We start from the raw sequence: 18,765 nt of genomic DNA, 5'->3' as shown, positions 1-18,765 counted from the left end.
GATTATTGTAGTTGGATTCAAACACTACTTTGGGATGTAGCATCTTCTCCCCAAGTACAGGCTTAGACTAATTGTGGTTAAATGCTATCATAGCCATATCTTCTTCCTACTAGAGAAACAGTGTGGTTATTTTTCACTGAATTCTGCACATGAAGGAAAATAAAATTTCTAGTCTCTTCACGTTTTGCCCTATAAAAGAAATTTACAGCAAAACCGCTGTATAGAACACCTTTTGTGTTCTATACAGCGGACACAATGGCCTCTTTTCATCTTCTGCAAACAAATGATTATAGCCTTTAATATTCCTATTGGGTAGTAAATGGTCTTCAAATACTGAAACACATCTTCCGCTTCGATGACATTTGTTTACTAAGCTAGTTGGGTGATAAGTTTGAAAATGTACTTAAATGTCTTTTGTTTTCCATATAGTACTTTCCATGAATGATTTCTAACCACTGCATCATGGTAGATTTGCAAGATAACTGTAGATAGAACACAGCATTTGTCTCTGGATGAACCAAGAAGTAATAAATACAAAGATTGATATGTGTTGTTGAAATCCTTAGACTTTTTTCATTCAGGTCCCAACTGATGATATATATCAATCATGGTAATATTCTTTAGTAACCACAAAGTAACCATTTTAAATCATGTTCCCTTTCAGAATGAAACATGGCTGAGGACCCACAGAGAAACTTCCGATCTGTATATTATGAAAAAGTGGGCTTTCGTGGTGTGGAAGAAAAGAAGTCATTGGAAATCCTTCTGAAAGATGATCGTTTGGGTGTGTTTAAAATAAAAAGTCCCAGGGAGAGGGGAGTCGATCTTTGAGGATTGGTGGGCGCCTGCTACTGACAGGGTGGCATTTTAGCTACTTCAATGCAATACAGATGATTGCTTACAAATGCATGTAGTGGCAGAGTGGCTGTGAATATCAGCAGACAACCAGACTTCCCTTGAGTGAGCTTCTTTCCAGAGGCCGTTCATTTGTTTGAATCACCCTGCTAGATGGTGGAAAGGATTTGAGTATTCCATCCGGTGCAAAAACAGTAATTGGTTTAGACTTACTGTATGTATGCTCCAGGCTGTAATCCCATGCTTGTATGTGTGTGTATGCCGTCAAGTCACAGCTGACATGGTGACCCCATGACAAAATCAGCAAACTACAAATAAACAGCATAAGCCAAAAAGGTGCAATGTGTGTGTGTGAGTGTGTATCTCTCTCTCTCTCTCTCTCTCCTCTCTCTCCTCTCTCTCCTCTCTCTCTCTCCTCTCTCCTCTCTCTCTCTCTCAAAAAGTATCACAACCACAAAGTATATGTCAATAACACATATTCACAGACAGAGCAATACACAAATATACATCACATACTGTAGAAATGTTAAGACTGACACATGGTGTTTTCTTAATCTCTTGGAGGAGATATGAACAATGAATACATCACAAAGGGAAGGTCAGTGGAAGAATAGTAGTCCATATGGCTTGAAGCTTGTATTTTATTCTTTTCCTTTTCCAAAGGAGAAAACTTCAAAGAAGAGAAAAGAAGACGGCCTGGCTGCCTCTTTTAAAGTCCATTTCGCATTGCTCAGAATGTGCGAAGCTTTTTCAATTCTCCATTCTCCAACATAATATTCTTATAGATTCATCATACTGTCAGCGTCATATTGTTACTGCTTCCAGGATGGAAAATTGAAAAAGCTTCGCTCATTCTGAGCAATGCGAAATGGTCTTTAAAAGAGGCAGTCTTCTCTTCTTTGAAGTTTTCTCCTTTGGAAAAGGAAAAGAATAAAATACACGCTTCAAGCCATATGGACTACTATTCTTCCACTTACCTTTCCTTCATGCTGTATTCATTGTTCATATCTCCTCCAAGAGATTAAGAAAACACCATGTGTCAGTCTTAACATTTCTACAGTATGTGATGTATATTTGTGTATTGCTCTGTCTGTGAATATGTGTTATTGACATATACTTTGTGGTTGTGATACTTCTTGATTGATACACACACACACACACACACACACATACACATTGCACCATTTTGGCTTATGCTGTTTATTTGTTGATTCCTTGGAGGTTGCCCATCCAAGTACTAACCACGACCCTGCTTAGCTTCTGAGATCTGACAAGATTAGGCTAGCCTGGGCTGTCCAGGTCAGGGCATGCTTACTTGGGAAGAAATCCCATTGAATATGGGACGCTTCTGAGTAAACAAGCTCGGAATCATTAGGCCATTTTTGCATGGTCAATTTTGATGCTCGCTCAAAGCTTCTTTTAAAAATTCAGCTTTTCACCGTCCGGACACAAAAGGAGAAGTTCCACTCCCCCCACTCGCCTGCTCCTTTGTTCCTGTTTGCATAGTCATTAGCATATGCATAGTGCCTCTGTTGTTTTGCATTGTTCCTTGGGGGGGATTCTTCGAGGCAAACACCAAAGGTCGCGTTCAATAGGCTCTTTACTAATGCGAAGCAGGTATGCGCTGGCTTCGCAGTCACTTCCGGAATGACAGTTGGATGTGCAAAAATTTTTAAAAAAATATGCGGGGCAATTCAGCCTGGAACGCGCTGCTAATTACCATGCAAAAATGGCCATTAGAGTAAGTTTGTATCCTTTCTTAGTTTTTCTGTGGTCGTTTACACTCTTTCCCAGCCTGAGTATTTGACCCACGGAGATGGGAGGAAGCCTGGAGCTCACCTATTCTTTTCCCCTTTTAGGTAGATTTTTTTTCTAGGAACTAAAACCTGGGCTTCAGCCATGTGATCTGCCTGTCCCTTTTTGCATGGGTGAATGTGTGGGCGAGGGTGTTTGGGTTTGAATGCAGGCATGTACGTGCTGGTTCACACAGAACCTTCTGTATTCTCACACTTTGCTGTGTATAGAAAATGTACCTAGGATGTAGTGTGAATTGGCTCCTCTCTTGTTTCCAAGACACTGGAGAGAACTCTATAAAAAGAATTTTTGTGTTGGAATCCTTCAGCTCCTTGGCTTGCTTTCAGAAGGTGTAAGTGCATTATTGTGGCACGGGTGTTGGCTTAGTACAGTTCTGCTCCTTAGTATTTTGATGTGTTCCTCAAGAACAGCGGAACATCATTGTTTCCCTGTGCTTCCAGCTATGCTTCTAACTAACAGCTAGTGAAGAACAGGAGATGACAGGGCTTGGGCTTGGCAAAGATTTGCCCACAGCACATCACTTCTCTCCTCACTTCCAGTGTAATGTCCTAAGATAGAAAATGTGCCTGTGCACTTGGAGAGCTTATATGTGCTCCATGATCATTTGGTACTAATGCATCTTGCAGAGTGGGAGTGCTATAGTTATCTGGGACTGGATATTGCAGATTGAACCATCCACATTTAATTGCTTCTGTGTAATGTATAAATTGGCTCACCAAGTCAGGTCTGAGAATAAAGAGAATTATTCATAACACTCTTTAATTTTGTAAAAAAAAAACCTTTCTTCACAGATATTGAGAAGCTTTGCACATTTAGTCAAAGATTTCCTCTCCCATCCATGTATCGAACTCTGGTGTGGAAGGTGCTTTTAGGTATGGTTAATCTCCAAAGACCACATTTGTTGTTTTCATTGTAGCTTTAGATGTATTCTTACCATTGTGGGATTCTGGAATTACCTTGGAAAAGAGGTCTTACCTGTCAGTTCCATGGGTACTCAGATGACAAATATACCAGAAGATATTATAGAGCTTTATATTCAAAACCAGGTTATGTCTGCTGTTGTTTTAATCAATATCTTAATTCTTGTAATTCTGTTTTTATTGCAAACCTTGGATGCCTGTCAGTCAGAGAGGCAGCAGACACAGAAGGGAAAAAATTGCTATAAGACACATGGAAATGGAATTTCCAGTGGAACACGTTCCACCCTTGTGTGTCTTGGATTGGTATGCTGTGATGGAATATATGCTGTTTTAGTGAGCTATGCTTCTTGTACCAGATGTTATCCAGAGGAGAGGATGTAGTTTAGGACATGCTTTGCCACGCAGAAGATTCTAGCTTCAGTCCCTGGTTAAAGGGGTATCAGGTATCAGGGCAGATAAATACATCTGCCTGAGACCTCGGAGTGTCACTACAAGTCAGGTTAGATAACTGTAGGCTAGATGGACCAGTACTCTGGCTTTTATATGTCATATGTTCAAAATATTCTCTTTTTAAACTTAAGTAGTAACAAAGAATCTTTGACTGTTTTTATCCCAAACTTCACTTTTCTTTTTGTTGTGGGAAGTACTTAAAATATATTTGCTCCCTGAATGAATTAGTGAGGTCCAGGTCTTTGTATAAGGTGCACAGTGCTGTTCTCTGGGCCTGTTATTCAGCCCACCGGATAGGAAAAATGTAGAAGTAATATCTAAGCATTTGCTTATTTACCAAGTAATATGTACTTTCTCTTTTTAAAGGTATTCTTCCTCCCCATCATGAATCTCATACATTTGTGATGAAGTACCGAAAAGAGCAATATGAAGACGTATACCATGCCCTCCAAGTAATTCGCTTTATCAATGAGTCAACCCCACAAGTTGAGGTTTTCCTCCGGATATATCAACTGGAATCAGGAAAGCTACCTCGAAATCCATCTTTCCCGTTGGTTAGTCATCTTTTGGTTGGTTGTCAGCTAGATATTGGTGTACAAATTCAGATCTTTCCTCCTCTAGAATTATGTTAAAGTAAATACACAGTGGTGAAATCTGTCCTAGAGCTATTGCGTCTCCATAGAGGAGTTATGCATGGAACTTTTTGGAGTGGGGAGAGAATGGAGAAGGCATAGCTGCCCCAGATACCCTTTGAAAAGACCACAAGAGTGACCTCAGCTTCTTTCAGCCTATTTCTGCCCTATCTGGGATTAATAGCAAAGAGTTTCTCCTTGTAGCACGTGGAGCAGAGATATTCAGCTTATCTTGTATGTGGGGGGAAGTGCCACCTGCCAGAAGCCAAACAGTTGGCCACATATCTGCAGCTTGGGTAGACCAGAAAATATGAAGGAACTGCTCTTTATCCTTAAATGAGTGAAAGACTGCCCTGCCCTAGGTAAAGGTAGTCTCCTGTGCAAGCACCAATCATTACTGACCCATGGGGGGATGTCACATCCTGACGTTTACTAGGCAGACTATGTTTAAGGGGTGGTTTGCCATTGCCTTCCCCAGTCATCTACACTTTACTCCCAGCAAGCTGGGTACTCATTTTACCAAACTTGGAAGGATGGAGGGATGAGTCAACCTTGAGCCGGCTACCTGAAACCTGCTTCCCTCGTGATCAAATTCAGGTTGTGAGCAGAGCTTGGACTGCAGTACTGCAGCTAACCCTTTTCCACTGACCTAACCATGGGAAAATGTGGGAGTGAGCCTATTGAATTTTATGGTATTTCTGAATAAGCATGGGCGTGTTTGAGCTGCTTCTTGTTAGATAGAATAAGACATCAGCACTGTGCTTCTACTGCTTTCAGCCAGAAGTAATCCCCTTGGCTTGGTGCTGAATTTCTCCTGTTGCATGTAGACAGATGTGTACTTGAAACCGAGTTTTTTCTCCAAGTTATAATTGTTGTGGTTCCGGTTAAGCTGAGAACTGCATTGTGACAGTGCTCTGCTTCAGGGAGTGTTTTATTTTACTTTATTTTTATCTTTATTATCTTTTAGTTTTATTATCTTTATTTGTTAGTGTTTAGCCAGCTGGCATCCACACTATTAAGGGAGTTAATAATAGGCATTTGCTGCTCTGCCTCCCTAAAATTCTCCTCCAGCAAGCTCAAGCAAACTTTATGCCAAGGCGAATGCTGAAGGCTTCTGCCTTTGAGTGATGGTTGTACAGCCGGCCCGGAGGGTGGGGCGCTGCCTTGAACTCCTCACCTATAAGTTAAGTGTTTAACTTAGAATTTGTTGTAGAAATGTCCTTCCTCCCTCTCTTATTAGGGTGTGGCAGAGTGGTGAGAAGGTTGAGTGGAGGAAACAAGCCAGAGAGAGAATTTTGCAGTCAGTTCTGCCTGAGAAGGCAGGATTTTGCTCTGCTCTGTTTTTGGGGGTTACTGCACTTGTATTCCCAGCGATGTATGAAGTTATAAAAAATACTGTTCGCACTTTCTATGTATTCCCACCGATGTATTAAGAGTTTGAAAACGTTATAAAAAATACTGTTCGCACTTTGTTTGGCCCCTTTAGCTGTGAAGACGTCTTCCTACCATTTATAAGCCGTGGTATCCAAAAACCCTTTTAAAGCAATGTTTTTTATAACATTTTCAAACTCTTAATACGTCGCTGGGAATACAAAGTGCGGTAACCCCCAAAGTTTTGCTTTGTCTTGTTTTTATCTGCCTCTTTCAAGGTCTGCGAGGCTTTTAACTTTTAACTCTTATAACCTTTTAAGGCTTTTCTAGTTGAGGCTTTTTAAGGCTTTTGAGGCTTTGTTCTTAAGATTTTAAAGTGACTGAGGGCTAATGTGAAAAGGAGGGTTATTTATACCTATCTGTTTTTATTGCATAAATTCTGTTTTATGATAGCCTTAGCCATTTTAGTTATTTAGTTATTTGCAAATTGATTCATGTACGCAAACAGTATACGAACAAAGAGATGGGATGTTATATCAACCAAAGGGCAAGGAAAGGAAGGGAGGGGCGTCTAACATGGAAAAGCAAAAGGAAAGTAATTTGAAATTCATATCACATTTGGATCTGCATTCACATCCCCTGATACTTGAACATAACAAGATAGTGCTGAACATCCTCCCTTATAATGGGCGGATGATAAATTGGATGAGCAAATGGGTTGCCCGAGAACATCTTTCTTATCTGTAACATAAACATCCTTCTATTGATTTAAAATTTGTGGAGTGTATCCGGGTCTTTTAAAGGATGACAGAATTAGACTTCATTTCTATTCCTCCCGGATACCAACACTGATATTTTCTATGCAGGAGTACCTTAAAAGATACCAGGTATTTCCTGTACAATCATACTATCAGAAAGGGAAGCCATCTGTCTTAATGAACTTGGAGATTTCACTCCAGATAAGGAAGAACAGAGGAGAATATGTCCCTAAGCCCAGCCGAACAACTGAAGAACGTGAACTGCTCATTGATCTTACATCTCCAGAACCAGCACCTAAGAGGGAAATGATTGTGTAAATAAACACGTGCATTTTCAGGACTTTAAAGAGCTGTTGCCCCCAAATTACCCCCCCCCATTAATTCCTACTTTTCCACGGACAAAAATGGATACCCTAGTACAAAAAAGACTGCCTACGGGAGGCCTTGAGGGCACAGAAGAGGGCCTGTTAGCATCTTTTGGTGCTTTGCCAGTAAAAGAACAGGATAATATGTTACAGCGACTGCAGAGGTTGATTTCTGCCCTATATGATATTAAAATACAATCTGATCGTAAACTGGATGAACAATCCGGCTCAGTAGAGATGTCTTAAAATCTTTGCCCCTAAACCCTTTTGGTTACAAGTTTCTAAGTGATGTAGCCAGGGACCTAACTTTTAAAGAAAAAAATAATTGACTCATAGTACTGTTTTAAAACATGACTGGGTGGAATGCTAGGATGATGTCAAATGATGTAAAAATAAAAATTCCTGAGTAAATCTGACCTAGTGATGCTTCTGGCTTTACTTAATATTCACTATTTGCAGTTGATACTGGGAAAAATGGAAGATACTCTGGAGGGTTGACTTGCTTAATCTCAGTGTATTTCAGAGTGAAGGTTACCATGCTGCCTAATAACTCCCCCTAATAACTCCGCCTAATATTTCTCTGCATTGCTCTTGGAGCGGAATTGGTTAAATCATCAATGGAGGCTAAAGGCATTCTTTTGGAAAGTTAAGATCTTAAAATCTGTGGGGAGGCCTACTTTACTTGGACTTGTACAGGCAGATGCTCACATTAGTCAATGGGATTATAGAAAATGAAATGTCTAGGAATTACAAATGACATGGTAAAGGCTACAGAGGCTGTAGAACTAACTAGGCCGATAAAAATGTGAGTAAAGGAATTGGACTCTAACAGTACATTTGTTAGGGCTTGTAGGATATGCTTGGCTTCTTTTTTGGGTATTGCCCTTCCGATGCAACTGCCAAAGTATTTCTGTTGTCTAACAATACCAAAGCTCAGAAGAATAAAAGTATTTTGGCAAGAATGAATGCCCTTCCTTTGGCAGTTTTGGAGGGCAGATATAAAAAGTGCCATACTCAAATAGAACATGTAGATGTTCACATGACAAAGTTGAAACTATCGAACATATGATCATAGAGTGTTCTACGTTTAATGAGCTGAGGGCCAGTTTAATTAAAAAACTTGAAATGTCCAACGAGGCATCTGGCAGTACGAGGGAGCAGGTGACATGGCTACTATCAGATAAAATTATTCTGTTACTCTGTCTGTGGCAAAATTTATAGGGGCAATAATTAAATACCAAAGGCATTCTTTATTCCTTTATTTTCTGCTCAAGGCTATAGCTGTATGAGCAGTGATAGACAGATAGAAGTTATATCAATTAATTATAACTTTATTCAACTATATTATTAATTTTGCCTTTTAATTGTGGTATTGTTACACTTATTACCGTTTTGTGTGTGTGTGTGTGTGTGGGAGAGGCAGCAAGACGGGATTAGGGTTTCACAGGATATAATGACATCTAACAGGGTTTCCTCAAACAAAAAAGGGTTGAAACCTGTTCCTTGCTCATGAGTGCCTGGATTTGTCTCCAGGTCTATTGCCAACTCTTCCCTAGCCTGAAATCCCTTAGAGCTCTTGGGAGTCCTCTAATGGCCATTTCACCTTTATCCAGTTCTTTCCTTTACTTGAGCCAGCAGTGTACAAATACCAGTCACAGAAATTCTGTTTGATCGTGGAGATAAAGTTGTGCCATTTCAGATAAGTATAAGTTTCCCCTTGAAGAGCCCTAAGTACAAAAGAATGTGCTAAGCCAGGTGTAACGCTAGGCACCTAACCCCCAGTCCAATTTTATTGGAGGAAAAAAATGGGGGTCAGTAAAATTGGACCCCCTGACCCAATCTTTACTAAACTCAGTGGTTCTTGTAAGGAGAGTCACCAGCAGCTAGGCTGCAAATTTGGTGTCTCTGCCTTAAAAAACAGCCGCGCAAAGATTCCCCATAGGCTTCATAGGAAGTAAGTCCCTCTTGTGAAAACTCCCAGGAGAAGGCTTAATTTGCTCTCTTTAGCAAACTTGACAAATTCTAGGCGCCAGGGCACCATGGTGCCTAGAAATTGCATTGTGGCACTTGGTATTTTCATTCGTCATTGATTGTATCACCTCTTGCTGATTCTGAGGAGAAATAAAATGCTTATTTAGGTGAGGAATTGAGGTTAGTTTTTTGGTGTGATGATGACAAGAGTTACCTCATACTTATTGATAATGGCAATGCTTTCGTTATAGTTTTAAAAAAATGACAAGCAAGTGTGAAGAGTTTAGGATTTGGTGTGGTAGCACGTATGGTCATTAACACATACAAAACTGAAGGCTGAAAAATGTTCGGCTCCTAAATTTTTGGGGGTGGTTCCTTCCTACAGCCAAAGAAAATTAGTCAATTCTTGGAGTATGATGAAGTCTGTTTTGCCTTTCCAGGAACCTGAAGACGAAGTATTTCTTGCTATTGCTAAAGCTATGGAGGAAATGGTGGAAGATAGCATCGATTGCTATTGGCTTGTCAGTAGTTTTGTGAACCTATTTAACAATAAATACAAGGACTCTTTACCACAACTGGTAAGAATGTATTTTCCCCAGGGTGAGGAGAGGGTTAATAAGACAATGGGTGTGCAGATTCTATTGTATACTGTGCTTATCTCATGTTCTAATAGCCAAATTGGCCAAATGTGAGGATACTTAGACCCAGTGATCGGAGTGGTGAATGGCCAAGACAGATCTTTCTACAAAGCTAAAAAACACCCCAGGTTTGCAGAAAAATCTGAAATCTAAAAAGAAAAATACATTGGGGTTTTTTTTAAAAAAAACCCCAAAATGATAAAAGAAGCACCTGTCGCTTTAACAACTGGATTCCCTCAGTGTCCCTTCCTAGGCAATCCCAGCATTCCAGGCTGGGTTTCAGTGAGTAAAAGGCAGGAGGAGGGGGCAGGGTCCTTTCCAGGGCTGTTTTGGCCTTTGAGGGAGGACTCATTGGGGCCAGGCCTGACTAGAGTTGCTAGCTTCAGGTTGGGAAATTCATGAAGATTTTTGAATGGTGTCTGAGGCAGGGTTTGTGGAAGGGAGAGAGTTTTCACTGCAATGCACTCTTCCAGACCCTTTGAATACATGTCATGTAAAGCTCAGTAAGACTGAGAGGACATTGACGAAGGTTGTACTCTGCCAGGAAGAGAAAAAATATCCTCTTACCCAAGCAGAATCAAGTCTCTGTATCTCTTTGTGAGGTGTAGCCCAATCTTTACTGAATGAAGTGCACAAGAGTAGAACAATTGTGTTGTAGTGGACAGAATGTAAAGAGATTCCTCACTTCACACATCCTCCCCAGAGGGTCTTACATTGCCACTGTGTGGCAAGCAAAATGTGAAGTCCAGTTTGGTTCTTCCACTGAAGAACAAGGCTTTACACTACACTGTTCTTCCATTGCCCTTCTGCTGCATGATGTGTGGGGATTTGTGGGCCTTCCCTCACCTTGAGAGATCAAGTTTAGTGATTAGAATATTGCACTAGAGCCGGAGTGTGGTGTGGGGGAGGCTGGATTGAAATCCCTGCACAGGCTAATGTCTTTTATAAGGTTGTTTGGATAAGATGCAAAACTATGACTGTCAGGGAAGAAGTAAAATCAGATTAAATTCATCCCCTCCCTATCTGCCTCCCCCATATAGATGGATTCCTCTGTATTTTAGTATAATATTATAATAAACAAAGCTTGGAAAGTAATCACATTTTCTTGAACCTCATTTGTACTACTGTTCTCCCTCACATTTTGGGAAGATACTAGGGAATGTTCTAAAGATGGAAAGGAAACTAAGTCTGGAGTCAGAACTACCTGAAAGTTTGTTCAGAAACACTGTAGAGTAAATTCATCAGGTATATTATTTCATTGGATTAATCGGTGGTACTTTAAGGAGCTGCAAGAGGTGTATAGTATACTGCAAAATTTGTGACTTGTATGGCCTAGAAGTCTTTTAAAAATGTGTTTTTAAGTGGACTGGTGGATTAAAGAACCTTAATTCCTTTTTATAGTGTTACCCTTAACCTCCTAGCCTGTCAATAGGTGGTCTGGACCTGTAAATCTCATATTTTTGAGTGCTCTGCTAAAATTGGCCTGCAAGCATAAAATAAGCAAAGTGGAAAGTGGTTGCACTAGAACTTTCTTGTGCTAGTTATTACCTGCGAGGAGGTTGTTTTTAAACATGAAGGACTGTTTAAAATGTTATCAGTCATGTGTACTCTCGTTTGGGACAACTCACTCTGACATTTTATTCTGCAGTATGTGTAAATCAGGTCTTGAGAAAAAGTGTTTGTAATGTCACACATGTCATGACCAAAGCCTGATGTTTTAGTGTGCTGTCTAGTTTATGTGCCAAGTGCGCAGGTGAAAGACCTGTTCATAGTAAATTGGCTCTGAAAAGCAACCACACTGAGTTGAATGAATGCTGGGCTCCCAGTGAATCATCATGTGGTTTGTTCATTTTTTTCTTTCACATTGTTTTTTATTACCACAGTTAACGAACACTGAAAATTCTAGCAACCCTTACAGTACAATTTAACCTTTTAACCACATTATCTAACATGACATATTTTCTGCATGTGTCAGACTGAATTTATTTTTATGGTGAAAGTTGTTTTCTTGCTATGCAACCCTGAATGTAAGATTATTATTTGGTCCATGTTATCACTTCTCTTCCTATTTCTCCTGTAGCCAAAATATCTGGAACAGTCTTTGAGCCTTGAAGACAGCAGACTCCTAACGCATCTGAAATCATGTTCAGCGATGAGCCAACTTCCTTACAACCTCTGGTTTAGGAAGTGTTTTGCTGGGTGTCTACCTGAATCAAGCTTACAAAGGCAAGTCACTCTTTGTGGTGAAACAATTTCACTGGCCCACAAGTGCTACTCCATTGGGCTGTCCAAGGTGTCTAGGCACCTGGCGGCCATCCTGAGTCTTCCCCCAGTGGCACACCACTCTCCCAGCTTGCTCAAACCTTGGAGAGGTTTATCTCTCATTCGGTACGATGCCACCAACTGGTAAGTTTAGGCATTACCCACCAAGAGGGCCGATACTCCCAGCTTTCTTTCCATGTTACCATTCTAAGGATCTGCCTAGTGCTTATGTCTCCTGCTACCCAAGGTCTGGTTACCACGGGGACATCTTGCCACATCTGTGCACTCCTGTAGAAACAGCAATTTAGCAACTGACTGCCTCCCTTCCCCTGGCACCCATTTTAAATAGCATGTTTGAACAGTGGAGGTCTAAGTGGTAAAGAGAACAATTGCCAGCATTTGAAATAGTAAAGAATTTATTAAAAGCAAAAAGTTCACATGCATACTCTTATCACAGCAACGGATTAACCAAGGAGTACAAGGGAAAGATCCTCTGTGTGATCCTCTGTTCTTCAGCCCTGTACATGCCCTAGCTGAGCTTGTTCTAAGGCAGGCTCTTTGACTTAGAAGTTACAGTTTGCTGAAAGCTTCCCATAACCTAGGAGTCTTTGTCCAGGCAGCCAGCCCTTTGTCAGCAATGGCAGCCCTCAAGGTGGAGCTCAGGTGTGAGAACTCCAGATGGAGTCAGCCAGAATGGACCCTCCTATCACTGTGCAGAGGGATTGTATTATCCTGTTGGCTTACCCCTCGTGGGTCAAAGAATCTTTCCTGAGGTCTTCAGAAAGATACAATCTTGCCTCTTGCACCCCCGGTGTCAGATTCCAGCTAAGGTGTGAGCCTGGAGGGCCATTAGTATTTCCAGAGCTTTGATGGTTGGTACTCGGGTGATGCTTAGGAGCAATTGACTTCCTCCATTTTACCTGTCTTTTTATAAGGAGATTAAAAAAAAGTTTAAAATTAAATGTGGGTTTTTTGTCAAGACCAATTGCTTGGGAGCAGTTGACTCCCCCCACCTGCCTGTCTTGTGCTGGCTGAGAGAAAAACTTTTAAAACTAAATGTGGAGTTTTATCAAGCCCAAACCCTGAAGTAAAAAAGGAATTTCTTGACATTCTGTTTGGCTGCCCTCCTGAAATCTTAGACTGGATGGAGTGCCCTTATTGTCCTGAGAAGGAAGCAGAGCAGGCTTTTCATATTTTCATACTTTATGCACATATACAGCTGTTGAAATACCTTAGTTGGTCTTCAGAGAACGTCAGAATCAAGATTTGTAAAATCCTTTTACAGATTCCGGAATCTGATAGTGGTTGTGGAACTCAGCACCCTAAGAATCTTCACTGTGATTTAAAAAATATATATCAAGTTTTTGACTTTACCATTGCCAAGATATTTTTGAAAGAGACTTGGTGAAAACTGAGATTCTGAATACAGTTTCTGTTGTTCAGAGTTTGGGGCTTCAGTGTCCGCCGTAGTTCCTTGCTTGTCCCATCTCCAACAGAACCAGGAAAATTACACAATCGAAACAAATATGTAAATTATAACCTATGTAGATTGTGGAATATAGGTTGTCTTTACAAGGAGGCACACGTGCACACTGATGCATTCTGAGCAATAGTACTGGGGAGCTCACTCCAAACAGCAACAAGATCCCAATCTTTCTCAAATTACAGCATTTAAAATTAAGGTGCCTATCACTTCCTGTGAATTCAAGAAGGGTTCAATAGAATGTGGTAGTCAGAATTTCTAAGAGACAAAATGTGTCAGACTATATATGAAGTTCAGTACACTCTGAGATGCCATTCTGATCAGGAAAAACAAAACAACTTCATCACTGACTATAAATCCTATGGGTAAGCTTTTTCAGTTTTGACTCTGACTTTTCTAGGGTTTGGGACAAAGTTATCAGTGGTTCCTGCAAAATCCTTGTCTTTGTTGCTGTTGAGATTTTGTTAACTTTCAAAATGAAGTTGATGGTACTGAATAGCGCTGAGAAGATTGCCCAGTTTTTGGAAAACGTAAGTACATTTTTCTAAAGGTAAAAAGGTAAAGGTAGTCCCCTGTGCAAGCACTGGATCATCACTGACCCATGGAGTGATGTCACATCCGGATGGCAGACTCTGTTTATGGGGTGGTTTGCCACTGCCTTCCCAGTTGTCTACACTTTACCCCCAGCAAGCTGGGTATTCATTTCACCAACATTGGAAGGATGGAAGGCTGAATCAGCCTTGAGCCAGGCTGCCTGAAACCAACATCCGTCAGGATCAAACTCAGGTCGTGAGCAGAGCTTTTGACTCCAGTACTGCAGCTTACCTGCCTGTGCTATGGGGCTCGGTTTTCTAGTGCATATTAAACAAAACACAGGGGATTATATGCCTTTGTCAGGTTTTTGGTGATCAAGGTGCTGGCAAGAGAAAGCCAGCTGTGGGTTACCCTATTTCAGGGTGTAAAAAGCTTTCAAAATATTTAGTGGCTTGGGCAGCAAAATGAAGCGGTAGAACTGTGAGATGACCTTTTAATTCCCCTGAATTAAAAATCTAACATAGGAGATTCTAGCCCAGCCTGTTCCCCCCCCTGCAAGGTTTTCTTTTTATTTCTTAGTTTTATTTACATGGAGAAATATTCAAAATTACCCCCCCTGCACTGCAGCCCCAAGCCAAATAAGCCCCCACATAGGCTTTGATAATGACATTCCCTGCAGTTGCTGTGTGGCTGTAGGGAAAGGGAGTCAGGGAACCCAAACCCAACTCAGTTTTTTAACAAGTCTCATGCAATTTGGCTGTCTGACATCATACCAAACTTATAGCTGAGCTCCCTTTACCATAGTTCAAAGTGATGGCTGAATTGGTGACACAATAATTGCCCTCTGTGTTCAGTATGTTGCATACAAGATGCACCTTAAGTTCACATTGAACTGAGTGCAATTTGCAGTAATGAACAGCTTTCAGGAATGATTGCGTTATAAGCATGGCCGAGTCTTGATCACGTGGTGTCTTCCCATTCCCATAAAGAACTTCTTTGCAAACTGGCTTCCTCTTCTCTGGTGGGGACAACTGGTGCCTTTGCATACACTAGAAAACAAATGGAAATGCCTGTGGTGGTAGAAGACCTCTGGGTGTGCAACAGAGCCCCTGTTCCACTGGTTAGGACAAGAAATGAATATCTTAAAGCAACAACACATCTATCTTTGTCTTTTGCAGATACCGCAAGATAATACTGATGCAATTGTGAGCAAAGCCATTGAGCTGTGGCACAAACATTGTGGGACCCCTGCTCAGTCAGTCTGAGGCCTTGCTGACCACATGGCTTAGGGTTTTGCGTTATTGTGTATATGTCTTTGTGCATACCTTTCCCTGGAAATATCACATTAAAATTATTTAAACATTTGGTGATGGGTTGATCATAATTTATTTCAATTTGTTGCGTCCACTATCAGAATGGCTTGTGGATTATAAACACAGACAAAGAATTAGTTGAGTTCATTCATGAGGCTGTAATTCTAGGTACATTTGACTTAAAATAAATCTAATTTATCTCAGTTCAACATAATTTAAAGTAAACTTGTGAGCATTACAAATTTGCATTCACATATTAACTATAAACATTTGAACTGCATTTCTTCTAATGTTTAATATAACTAATTCAGTTGTTAAAAAAGTGACATTTGGAAATCTTAGTGGAGCCTGTTCTGGGCCTCACTGTCTACTTTTTAGAGGTGCACAAGTTAAGAGCAACAAGCAGGGCAGCAAAGGGAGAACATGACTCAGTAGAGAAGTTTTCCAACCAGAAGAATTTAAAATGTTCCTGCAGAAAAAGAATTGTCCTGAGAGCTTCCACTTTCCCAGTCTTTTTGTTGGGTCTGCAAAGGCTTGCAGAGGGCTTGCTTGATTATATAAGTAGTGGGTACCATTTTGTGCTGTATGGCTCTGTGTATCTGCCTTTCTGCACAGATTAAATGTTTTGCAGTGGTGGCAGAGCATCCACTTAGCTGTTTTCCTGTGCTTTCTTGGCCAACCTCCCTACCTCATGGCCACTATTTTATCCTGTGAAGGCCTTTATATTTTTTTAAAAATGGGAATTTCTAGAGTGCTATAGCATTGTAACATAATGATCTGTTGCCACAATATACTTGTTCTCAGCTTTCATTTTAAAAAGTCTTTAGTTCTTTTCATTGCAGTTATAAGGGGAAAGCTTTCCTTTTAAAACTCTGCATTGAAAAGGGCGTGAGACTTTAAGAAAGCCAGCAACTAGTACATTGTGGGAATAGATCGTTACAATGCTGTAGCAATGTAGAAGTTCCTGATATTTTAAAAAACGCTTCTGCTCTCTGTGGGTGGAGCCTGCAAAGAGCACACCTTCCTCATCCAGGCTAATTAGGAGGGGTGTTATGTAGATAATCCTGAAAACAGTTCTGCTGTAAGGAAGCCAACGGGGAGTCAAACATCAGTCCGGAAACAGCTTTTCTTTTGTGTGTGCGCCCCCTTTGCCCCTGGACAGAATTGTTATGCAATTCAGTGATACCCTCTCAGTGGCTGAGGGGCCACACGTGGTACTTTCACAAGCTACCTCCTATGGCTCTTGCCCAATGTGGCATCTGCCCCATGCTCTAGGAGAGTGAGGGCTTGTGGTTGGCAGGTGGTCCCCACCATAAAACAGCTGATGCTGGAGGAAGGCTAAGGCTGCTTGAGCTGCAGGCCTCATTCCAGGGAGGGAAGTGAAGGGTTTGTCCTCTACAGCCTCTGTGTCTGATCTCAACACCAGGGCAGCTGCTGGGAAAAGGGTAAACTGCTTTCAGAGGACAGAGAATGAAACTACCACAGCAGACCTCTACTTGAGACCCTGAAGAAGAAGAGTTGGTTTTTATATGCCGACTTTCTCTACCACTTAAGGGAGACACAAACTGGCTTACAATCACCTTCCCCTCCCCACAACAGACACCCTGTGAGGTAGGGGAAGCTGAGAGAATGTGACTTACTCAAGGTCACCCAGCTGGCTTCGTGTGTAGGAGTGGGGAAACAAATCCAGTTCACCAGATTAGCCTCCGCTGCTCATGTGGAGGAGTGGGGAATCAAACCCGTTTCTCCAGATCGGACTCCACCGCTCCAAGAGCTGCTGCTAGTCAGAGTAGACAGTACTAACCTTGATAGGCAAATGGTCCGATTCTGTATGATGCAGTTTCATGTATTCAAGCCAAACCCCCCCCCCCACACACACACACATGTAGAGCAAGTCCTGGGTTGTCATACTCTTACTTTGGCTGGGTTGTGTGGTTTTTGAAAGGCTCCTTTCCCAGTGCTCTCCCTTCTTTGGTTTGATCTGTGTCAGAACTTCTGTCCTACAGAGGCACCATGTCACAAAGTGCCAAATCCTTCCTTAGCTAGGCTGTGGATTCCTCTTTTGAAGTGTGCAAAAGTTCCCTCTTTTAATTGATGGTGGCATGTGTGAGTAAAGTCACAGCTGATCTACCGGTATGACAACCCCATAGGGTTTTCAAGGGAAGAGATGTTCAGAGGTGGTTTGCCATTGCCTACCTGTGTGTCGCGCCCCTGGTATTCCTTGGAGGTCTCCCATCTAAATACTTGCCAGGGTCGAGGCTCAGAGTGTGTGACCGTCCCAAGGGCACCCAGCAAGTTTCCATGGCTCGAGTGGGGATTTGAACCTGGGTTTCCCAGATCCTAGTCCGACACTTTAACCACTACACCACTCTGGCTCTGTTAGTAGCATAAGGTTGCCAAAAATTTGGAAGAAAAAAATGTTCTGTCCCCTTAATAGAGGTTTGCTGGGATTCTATTTAGCAAGTTAAGCTGTTCACCTGAATGCCGTGAAAAGTTTCACCTGCTCATTTCCACACATTAAGTCTTTGTTAAAGGACATGTTATTCCAGGCTACTGGCAACTCTATGCTTGCAGAATATTGTCATCCTCTCATTTTGTTCTCTGGAGAGCAGCTGAGAACATGGGGTATAACGTTTTTAAATAAATTTGAATCTTTTCAACAATTTTCTTTCACATGTAGAAAAACTGGCAAGACTAAAAATAATGGGGTGGTGGTTTATTTTGCATTCCTCGTCCATCTGAACATGGGGTGGGGGAAGCTTTTGCAAGTTTATGCTGTGGATTACCTGCTGATTAAAAAAAAACATTGGTAATGTGATCAGAGGATACCCCTGGGAATGGATGATTGCCTTATTTGGGGAGGGTGAGTGGGAGAAAATGGGCTTCCTCTCCTTCCGTCCCCAGTTCCGATGAATGCACGCACAATCAGTTTCATAGTTATGCCTGACACACGACCCAAAGCCAAAGTGCCAGACTGTTGAAACAAGTCTCCTCTCTGGTAAGCTGTCGCTCCTCGAGGGTGCTGCCGTGCTGAACTTTTCACATGCAAAAAAATAGTTTAGATCAGCGTTTCAAATGCAGAGAGAAGCCGCCCGTAGCCTCCAGAAGTCAATCAAACGACCATTTAAATGTTAGCGGAAAGTTCATCTCTGTACATAGAAAGGATGAGCTTGTAAAGAAGGTTCATTAGCATGCTCTGTAGTCACTAACTTGGCTTCATGCTGAGGTGTAGAGAGAGAAGTGGAATGGCCCAGAGACAAGCCTTAGTGGACCCTCAATTGGTAAGGCAGTCTCTTGGTTTTTTAAAAAAGGCCATGTGACATTCCCTATGTAAAACAGCAGAGGCCTAGGACTTTATAAAAAAGGCACAGTCTCATCAGAAGAGTTGGCTACAGATT

At 41.5% G+C, this 18,765-nt stretch overlaps 1 protein-coding gene across 1 annotated transcript; it reads left to right on the top strand.

Annotated features, from left to right (window-relative positions):
• Nucleotides 1-664: 664 nt before the first annotated feature.
• On the top strand, nt 665-15,333 carry TBC1D7 (TBC1 domain family member 7). The gene is made up of 7 exons (XM_056854460.1): nt 665-784; nt 3,462-3,542; nt 4,407-4,594; nt 9,578-9,715; nt 11,856-12,001; nt 13,921-14,050; nt 15,233-15,333. Exons 1-7 carry the CDS (start codon nt 673-675, stop codon nt 15,317-15,319), a joined length of 882 nt encoding a protein of 293 aa, XP_056710438.1. The 5' UTR covers nt 665-672; the 3' UTR covers nt 15,320-15,333.
• The last annotated feature ends 3,432 nt before the right edge of the window (nt 15,334-18,765 follow it).

The sequence above is a fragment of the Euleptes europaea genome, chromosome 8, assembly GCF_029931775.1.
Source record: "Euleptes europaea isolate rEulEur1 chromosome 8, rEulEur1.hap1, whole genome shotgun sequence".
Taxonomy (NCBI): Eukaryota; Metazoa; Chordata; class Lepidosauria; order Squamata; family Sphaerodactylidae; genus Euleptes; species Euleptes europaea.
This window is presented reverse-complemented; position numbering and strand designations above follow the sequence as displayed.

Coding starts and splice junctions, on each gene's coding strand:
- TBC1D7 (XM_056854460.1), top strand. CDS start 673: ATGGCTGAGGACCCACAGAGAAACTTCCGATCTGTATATTATGAAAAA. Junction 785..3,461: donor TCTGAAAGATGATCGTTTGG/GTGTGTTTAAAA, acceptor CTTTCTTCACAG/ATATTGAGAAGCTTTGCACA. Junction 3,543..4,406: donor GGTGTGGAAGGTGCTTTTAG/GTATGGTTAATC, acceptor CTCTTTTTAAAG/GTATTCTTCCTCCCCATCAT.